Raw genomic sequence first — 10000 nt, 5'->3', positions numbered from 1 at the left:
ACATAAACAGACGGAAAGTGAAAAATAAAGAAGTTTAAAGCATCTTCACCTACCAAACTCAAGTCTGGATCAAAACTAACTCCTGGTTTAAAGGGAACTTTACCATCGCTTGACCTATTCCAAGAGGCACCGTGAACACACTTGAATTTAAGGTGAGAATTAAAAATTACAGGTATTGGTTGACTGAAAATATCCTCCACCAACTTTAATTCCAAAGTAAAGTCATCTGCCTCTAAAATTGCCAAGAAAAGAAATTTTATAATATATTAATGAATCTTATTTTTTACTTGTTTCATGTGAAATACATGTAGATACCACTAAGTTACAAGTACTGTACTTGAGTTTTGGGTGGGTGTGTATGTGAGGTAGGGAGTTCATCCTACTGATCCCATAATTTTACATTGCGTATAATTATTAAGGAAGGCTTACAACATAACTTAATTAGGAGCCTTGAAAACCTGATGTACTGTGCAAGCCACATACCATCTTATACTGTTCCTGACCACAACCTACAATTTAGATGACCTAACTGGATAGGGTGCCAATCTACTAAGCGGGAGATTGTGGATATTCCTCAGGCAGACCAATACTCAGGGTCTTTCTGATTGTAAGTTAAGAATATTATAAATTATGTTGTTTACTGGCCTTGGTCAGTCTTTTTTGGAAAAAAAACTGTGCCCAAGGTCTCAAGTACAGCCCAAGGCCGCAGGCCGAGGGCCATACTTGAGACTGAGGGCACAGTTTTTCCCTATATGGACCAACCAAGGCCAGTGAATAGCATGTTTATTTTTTTTCCTTAAAAGATGTGCTGGCTGGGAACCACTGCTTAAGGCTGGCCTGTGATGCTTGTTATCAAAAGAGGAATATCAGGCAACATCACAGTGAATGGTTGATTCTGTTCACAATGTTTATTAATTTGTAAAGCAACACTGTTTACATTTAGAACATTTAAGGAGGCTCGAAAGGGTTTTTCGTTGCTATAGTGTTTGTGAAAGGATGAAAGATACCAAAGGATAATTCATAGTGTAGGCAAACTACTATATCTTTGCAAATATAAATACATGTCTCTTTGCAACTCTATTGTTGGGAAATACTTTAAGGGCACTTATGACGTCATATCGATTACCATGGCAACACGCCAGGTCCACAAAAAGGACTTTAGTTTTTGAAATTTTAGTTTTTGTAAATTATCTGAAAAGCGAAATCCGTGACCTACCCTGTTTATTTCTTTGTTGGAAATCTCCCTAAATTCCTTAACTTCTTTATAGAGAATATGACAAAAAGTTATCCAGTAGAATTTAAGATACATTAAAAAAGGGCATTTTATAGTTTACAGAAAATTGTACTAGATAACTTTCCCCGGAACTTTTTTATTTGAAGTGCCATTGTGAATGATACGTGCATGCAAAAAATCAAAATAGGTCACTGAGCAAATATTTCGAGATAAAGACAAATTTTTTCCACAGGTTTTATTTCCGGTGCGCACGATTTTACGCTCTATTTTCACTGGGGTTTCACTGTGCGCACTCCTTTTGATAGAAATTTGATTCATTCAGCTGACGTGCATTTCTTAGTTATGCCGTGTGTAGGTTACGCGCACATGCAGCTAAAAATCCATTCGAGCCTCCTTAAGAGGATTGAAAAAATATAATCTCTTTCTGGTCCTAACCAACACCTGTCACAGAAACTCACGCATCCAGGGCAAGGATGAATTCCGCTCCGGTTGGCAGGCGAGATACAAAAATTCCACCCACTCCCAGAGCCAATCAGATTGCAAGATTCAAAGAATTTCGCCTGCTCGCACATTAAGAAAAAAATAAATCTATTTATGCTAGGGGAGGAACTATGCTATTTTTGCACTTTGTGATGTCTAACTTGTCTTATTTTATAACCTTCATGTTTGCACTAATCCACTCTTCCCCTGTCCCCACAATTTGAAGTGGTTCCATGATTCCACATAAAGTTCCAGTTCTGAGAGTGAGTGAGACACAGTGGGGGGGATTCAGGATTTTTTTTTTTAGGAGGGGTTGCACCACTAAGGAATGACATAGCTGACTGGTGACGTTTTGTTTTTTCAGAATACCTGGCCTCAGTTGTATATAAGGTGGATGGCGCTATCAACTGGATAAATCACTATCCAGCAGATAAACACTAGCAAAACCAATTGAGTTATCCAGTGGACAGTGATTTATCCAGTGGATAGCGGTATCCACCCTTCAAACAACTAGGGCCAGTTGTAATAGAAAGGTGCAGGTCATCTCATGATGGGGGGCGGGGGGGGGTGTATGCACCCCTGGCACCCTCCCCCTAGATCCACCTCTGAGACTTAAATTTTACTCTGTCTAATCCCAGACAATATACTCATCAGTGGAATGGGTCAACAAAGTTTGACTTAAGTATTATAAGATTAATTTTTATCAAACCTGAGATAAATTTCTCAGAGTACCCTCCGATACTCAGAAACGTTGAATATAGATGCGTGTTGTTATCCTTTGGTGAAAATGTAACTCTATTAGCAAAGCAAATTCCTGATACACCAGGGCAATAGACAGGAACTGGGTGACAGATGGAAAAGTAGAAAATGCAAGTTGATGTGACATTTATATCCTGAGGTTTAAAAGGTGTACAATCGCTGAATGCATCTGTTTCAAAGTACCAATAAGACTGCCTAAAAGGTAAAAAATATATGAGTGATGGATGTCCAAGAGTTAAAAAGTTGATAAGTGAAAATTGTACTGTACTAGAGAGACTTTGGTGCAAGAGGACACTGGGTCAGTCACACCATCAAGATTCAGACCATATATATTTGAACTGTGCTTATCAAAGTTAAAGAAGCAACTTGAGTAGGGGAAAAGCAAACTGAAAAAATGTAGGCTTGAGCAGAAAGTTCAAATATAGGAAACTTCATTTCTCACACAAGTGTGGGAGCTATTGCCAAGCTGACCGCCACCAACTGACATCCTATTCCTGTAGCTTGGAATACAATACAATCTCAATAAATAATCTCAGACTGATACAGTAACTGTGAAGATGAATCGAGGGCTGGGTGGGAACTGGAGCTCTGAGGCTCTGAAATTTAGGGTACAATTGATTGACCATATTCAGGAATAAAAGTTAGAAACCCTTCATTTTTATGGCGATTCACATTAAAATTGTCAAGCACCTGCTAAAATGCTATTTTTAAACATAAGCTTTTTATCTGTGTTGCCTCAAAATGCCAGACATACCATTTTAAAAATCATCACTCCATGTATTCTTATTCCAGAATAAGGTCAATCCAGCAAACCCTCAGTCAACAATGGCACACAGCAAAAAAGAAACTGACAAAAGCACTGAACCCCAGAAGTGTGTGAGAAAACATTTACCACTTCTTTCATTCCTCAGCCAGTGGGAAATACAACATATTCTCTACCACATATTCACCTCTTACAGGACACAACACAAACTTGCAAGTGACCAGCTCCCAGATGATGCGATAGCTCAGATGGTAGAGCAAATCCAACGCAATCGCATGGTTACGAGTTTGAGTTGCGTTCAAGCCTGGATTTTTCAGGCTTCTAATTGCAGCTACTCATTGAATAACAAGTTGCTTCATTAACAGCACTGATCACTTTCACTTACAAGTACAAACAGTTATGATAATCTTAATTTGAAAAACAAACATCCCTATGTTAAATGAGTTGCTGTTAATGCATAATTGATGCCTACATATTTAAAGGGGCTGTGTCATGAAATTTCGCCAAATTCAACTACTGGGAACCCGGCAACCACATCAAGTGAAAAGGAAAAATAACTACTTAAAACATAAAGCAAATACCAAACGAGGCATGCAGGGATGGGCAAATTTGAAGCAGATGAAAATGTATTGTAACTGGGGTCTTTTGTTTTCTCTGTTATTTGAAACTTAAATAACATACATAGTATGCTTAACAAGCATTAATTATTTTTGGCACAAAACTTTGAGTTGCACTGTTTAAAAGCAATTCTGGGTTAATGTTAAGTTGCAAAGTGAGTGGGGGTGAATAATAATATTGGTAAAATTTAACAAAATCAACTGCACTGCCGTGACAAAGCTCCTTTAATAGGAAACATCCATCTCATTGCTTTCAATAATAAGTGTGTCGTAACAACACAGGTGAGAATTAGAAATTACAGGTATTGGTTGACTGAAAATATCCTCCACCAACTTTAATTCCAAAGTAAAGTCATCTGCCTCTAAAATTGCCAAGAAAAGAAATTTTATAATATATTAATGAATCTTATTTTTTACTTGTTTCATGTGAAATACATGTAGATACCACTAAGTTACAAGTACTGTACTTGAGTTTTGGGTGGGTGTGTATGTGAGGTAGGGAGTTCATCCTACTGATCCCATAATTTTACATTGCGTATAATTATTAAGGAAGGCTTACAACATAACTTAATTAGGAGCCTTGAAAACCTGGCGTACTGTGCAAGCCACATACCATCTTATACTGCTCCTGGCCACAACCTACAATTTAGATGACCTAACTGGATAGGGTGCCAATCTACTAAGCGGGAGATTGTGGATATTCCTCAGGCAGACCAATACTCAGGGTCTTCCTGATTGTAAGTTAAGAATATTATAAATTACAAAAATTTGGTTTTATCAACGGAGTTGATAATGTAAATTGGCCACTGTACCGAGATTCTAAAAGAATCTCCGTATGGTGGCCAATTTACATTATCAACTCCGTTGATAAAACCAAATTTTTGAATACTACTTCCCCACCGACGCAGCACCACAGTTTCTTTGGAAACTACCCCTTCATTCAATATTATAAATTATGTTGTTTACTGGCCTTGGTCAGTCTTTTTTGGAAAAAAACTGTGCCCAAGGTCTCAAGTACAGCCCAAGGCCGGGTCTTTTGTTTTCTCTGTTATTTGAAACTTAAATAACGTACATTGTATGCTTAACGAGCTTGATTAAATTGCTAAGTTTGGGGTGCGTCTTATAACCGAGTGCGCCTTATACCGAGTGCGCCTTATAACCGAATAACTACGGTAATTATTTTTGGCACGAAACTTTGAGTTGCACTGTTTAAAAGCAATTCTGGGTTAATGTTAAGTTGCAAAGTGAGTGGGTGTGAATAATAATATTGGTAAAATTTAATAAAATCAACTGCACTGCTGTGACAAAGCTCCTTTAATAGGAACCATCCATCTCATTGCTTTCAATAATAGGTGTGTCGTAACAACACAAAGAGTAATAATTATTAATGTACATTAGATGTGGCAAGGACGACTCAGGATTTGATTTGGTATACATTAGTTGCAAAAAACTGGTGAATTTTTCTCGACAGTTTTGTTTAAAATCATAGTTAAAGCTCAAACCTAAGCCTTACGACCAAGGTTAAAATTTTGGGAATTAGTAAACAATACGAAGACTAACCTGTCAACATTCTTTTTAAAAGATCTATCAGACAGTTTTTCAGTTATTATCAAAATAGATGAAAATCGACATTTTTGCCATTATTTTGCGAAAAACCTGTCTGACAGATGTAACTATTTATTTCTATTCCTGATTATTTTTGCTCATTAAGAAAATCCTGAAATTTTAAGGTGGGGTTGTATGGCTAGTTTTTGAGAAAAAGGCCTTTGAAGTATCTACTTTCCAGTCCCCCATCCAGGAGCTCGATCACCATATTTAGAATTTTCCGCTGATTTGCATTTATTTGTTAATTAAAAACCTCATTCATGAGCATAACAGCCTATCAAAACACCGATAAAATGTCATGTGTATGAGCTTTATATCCTGATAAAACATTCCTTGTTAGTATTCTTTATAATTTATAAAGAATACTAATAAGGCATAGCTTGTTTTTCTTGTATGCTAATATTCACCTCTCACAATTTGAACCATTGTTTTGAGTCCAGAGGAACATGCTCTTTGTGGAATGTTTTTTAAGCCGTTTAAAAAAACTTGCAGCACGTGTTTTATCGGGTCTAAAAACACTCGGCTACGCCTCGTGTTTTTAAACCCCGATAAAACACTGCTGCTCCTTTTTTAAACATTACATAAAATTGCATTTTTATATCAATTGCAGTGACTAACACTTCAGAAGAGACATCCTGTTGCTTTAATTTTTCTTTGGAGTCTTCCAAGTTTTCTCTGGAAAACTGAAGTAATCCACCTTAAACCACTGATTCCTGAACTGCCCCACAATGACGAGTAAAATAGGCCACTTGCACTAAGAGGTCATGTGACATTGTTTTTATGAAAATGAAAGTTACATGATTTTGCCTTCGAAACACTATTAGTGGGTCATCTCTTAAACAAAATAAGTGATTTGGTTTTTCAAACCCGCACCATGTGCTTAAAATGAGAAAGTCCGCAGCTGGTCATGTGACCAAAACTTGATTTTTTAAAATTATGAATTACATCTTTCTGACACAAATTTTGCACTTGAACTTCAAGGAAAATGTTGAAAAGATGATGTGGTAATGTTTATGGCACATCTGAACTCAACGATCACTCATTTAACAAGATATAAGCAAAAAGTAGTTTTGACCGCCATGTTGGAGGGCAAGAGTATGCCCTCCAACATGGCGGCCAAGACAAATCATGCTACTTTGTTGAAAAATCAAAGTACCATAAAATATCTTCCTTAAATGCGTTTCCTCTCAAATTTCGCATGTAAGATAATTTTTATGTGTTCTGTCAATTTTTGGCAACAGCAAGATTACAACTCACTGTTTAAGGGAAGAATTGGTCACCTGACCTCTTAGTGCAAGTGGCCTATTGTCTGGTGTTAGACAGAGAAAATTCTATTAAGTCTCACACTCCCAGAAGTCAATGGGTTAAGGTTTAACTGCTTGGTGCCAACCTGACAATCCATTTAAAATGGATTTTGTGCACTTTGCCTGATCTACTTTCTTCATTCTTCTCCTCTACAACAAGTTTGACAGTTTGGAATTCTATTCCTCCTATGCTAAATGATTTTTTGAAGCAAACCTTGAACAAACTACTCCTAAACAGTTCCGGAGACTAGAGAGGTTTGTATTGTGTTGGCATGAACACAGTATATCTTTCCTTTCTTTGCTCATTTCCAGATTGCTATATACTTATTGACTGAGTGGGAGGGCCGGACGGGGGAAATAATTGGCCTGAGGACATGGTGTATGGACCATGCGTAGCGAGGTTGCGCCATAACCAAGGGCCAAATATTTTTCCATCCTGCCCGACCTAAACTCAGTCAATAAGCATTTTATCATGTAGGCTCTTTAAGCATATGAAGTTTTGATAAAATAAGAAACAAAAATTTGCACAGAAAATTTATGTAACATGTTGTTTGCATTTGCTTTTCTGGCTGTAAATACATGTAACTTGGATGTTCAAAAGTGACAAAATCCCCTAAAATTGCATTGCACGGAGCAGTATGTGTTTCTGGTAGGGCTGTACGCTTTTTTCAGCCCTGCTCACGCTAAACAGTTTTACAATAAACTAAAGGTGTGCATGGGGCCGCATGGGCCATATGATAAGATCACTAATTTAGCTGGCTAGCTGTCTGTTTGTTTGTTATTGTTTGTCATTTATTTGTTTAAGCAGGTTAAAGTTTTGGCAGCTATTCAGCTGATGTGGACCTGCTATACCCACCCACCCCTATACACACAGAGGACAGCCAATGGCTAATGTGCAAAAGCTCCCATTGTTGTACACACTATAATTTATGTCAAACTGCAAAACAGCTAAACTATAGAATACAGGGCCACTTTCAAAACAAGTACCTTTTCAGTAGCTCACGGCAACTGTAGACAACTGATGAGCCACGGAGCTGCCGAACCACTCAAAGATATACCTCGATCGTTCTTCATGACCAAACATTTAATTTCGCTCAATGATAAACCTTATTCCTTCGGCTAAATTGCAGAATACCCGGCCCACCAAATGTCCTACTTGAAAAAGCTGCCACCGCGGTCCCGCAGTCATGTTTAACAATTGTGCTTCCGCGTCCACTAAATGTCTTACTTAAAAAACTGCCACCGCAGTCCCGCAGTCGTGTTTAACAATGCTGTTTCCGCGTCCACTAAATGCCTTACTTAAAAAACTGCCACCGCAGTCCCGCAGTCGCGTTTAACAATGTTGCTTGTCCGCAGTGGCATGGGACAGAAAATGATATACATAATTCTGTTCCTAAACCGGGTATTCTGCAATCGCTCCTTAGCTTTCATTTTGCTGTTCCGTTGACTACACTTTTCACGAGATCGTGTGAAGAAGAAAGAATTTGTTTACTGATTAAGCCTAAGCGCTCGTTTCAATGATTGGGTCTAAGTACTCTTAGCTTTCACGTTGCGGTTCGGTTAACTACACTTTTCATGAGATCGTGTGAAGAAGAAAGCGGTCGTTTACTGATTAAGCCTAAGCACGATCGTCTGAACAAGAAAGCAGTCGTTTACTGATTAAGCCTAAGCGCTCGCTTCAGTGATTAGGCTTTAGCATTCTCGTAAAATTTTAGCTTTCATTTTCCGGTTCGGTTCACTACACTTTTCACGAGATCGTGTGAAGAAGAATGCACTCGTTTACTGATTAAGCCTAAGCACCCGTTTCAGTGATTAGGCCTAAGCACTCTCATAAAATTTTAGCTTTCACGTTGCGGTTCGGTTAACTACACTTTTCATGAGATAGTGTGAAGAAGAAAGCGGTCGTTTACTGATTAAGCCTAAGCACGATCGTCTGAACAAGAAAGCAGTCGTTTACTGATTAAGCCTAAGCGCTCGCTTCAGTGATTAGGCCTTAGCATTCTCGTAAAATTTCAGCTTTCATTTTCCGGTTCGGTTCACTACACTTTTCACGAGATCGTGTGAAGAAGAATGCACTCATTTACAGATTAAGCCTAAGCGCCCGTTTCAGTGATTAGGCCTAAGCACTCTCATAAAATTTTAGCTTTCACGTTGCGGTTCGGTTAACTACACTTTTCACGAGATCATCTTGCCCTTGAACAATTTTCATTCATCTACTACGGGAGTATGAACCGCGGAGGCAGTTCATTTTAGCGGTTGCCCTTTAACAGTTTTCATTCAACGACTACGGGACTGCGGACTGCGGTGGCAGTTCATTTTAGTGCTTTCCTTTTAACATTTTGCATTCAACGACTACGGGACTGCGGACCGCGGTGGCAGTTCACTTTAACATTTCGCATTCAACGACTGTGGGACCGTGGACCGCGGTGGCAGTTCACTTTAACATTTTGCATTCAACGACTGCGGGACTGCGGACCGCGGTGGCAGTTTACTTTAACATTTCGCATTCAACGACTACGGGACTGCGGACCGCGGTGGCAGTTCACTTTAACATTTTGCATTCAACGACTGCGGGACTGCGGACCGCGGTGGCAGTTCATTTCACTGCTTACCCTTTAACACTTTTCTTTTCATTGATCGAATTCGGGACTGCGGACCGCGTTGGCAGCTTTTTTAAGTAGGCCATTTGGTGGGCCGGGTATTCTGCAATTGCTCCATTCCTTCCTTAAACATTGACTTTTACCGGTGAGCCATGGGGCCACTGCAGTGATATTGCTTCAACAATGGCCTTGTATATATTCTATAGCTGCTCCTTGTTTATTTTCACTGACATTACCTTTTCTTCGTTGAGCCTTATCTCAGTGCTTGACTATTAATATTTTGTACCCACCTCGAATAGCCATGTTAATTGTGAGCATAGTAAATGGCGAGTAACTAGTAAAAATTAACATTGTGCATGTGTTTAATCATTATCAAACGCTATTGTTTTTGGAAATCTTTATACGCTGCTACTTTGGTTCAATAGACGGAGGATCCGAACTTTTACTTTAGTTGTTCTCTTTGCATCGCTTTGTTTGAACAATCGAAAGAGCAGATGGGAAGCCTCAGTTGACGCACCACTTAATAAATTAAAAATAGAGAATACACTTACTCTCTTAGAACACGTATGTCATGATCTATTGGGCCGCAGTTCGAAGAAACAAATGGAAGAACCAAAAACAAAAGCAACACGGAAACA

General features: G+C 38.7%; 1 protein-coding gene across 1 annotated transcript in view; it reads right to left on the bottom strand.

Moving 5' to 3' along the window:
• LOC137992405 (uncharacterized) overlaps window positions 1–10000 on the bottom strand; it is an 18084-nt gene that overhangs the window by 8057 nt on the left and 27 nt on the right. Inside the window, exons 1-3 of the mRNA XM_068837738.1 lie at window positions 9914–10000; window positions 2424–2668; window positions 54–232 (exon numbers count right to left, since the gene is read on the bottom strand). The exon at window positions 9914–10000 is cut by the window's right edge and continues 27 nt beyond it. Of these exons, the coding sequence (XP_068693839.1) occupies window positions 54–232; window positions 2424–2668; window positions 9914–10000 (511 nt within the window). The remainder of the gene's footprint in view (window positions 1–53; window positions 233–2423; window positions 2669–9913) is intronic.

The sequence above is a fragment of the Montipora foliosa genome, chromosome 2 (genome assembly GCF_036669935.1).
Source record: "Montipora foliosa isolate CH-2021 chromosome 2, ASM3666993v2, whole genome shotgun sequence".
In the NCBI taxonomy this organism is placed as follows: Eukaryota; Metazoa; Cnidaria; class Anthozoa; order Scleractinia; family Acroporidae; genus Montipora; species Montipora foliosa.
The sequence above is the reverse complement of the archived record's forward strand: the minus strand, read 5'-3'. Positions and strand labels throughout refer to the sequence as shown.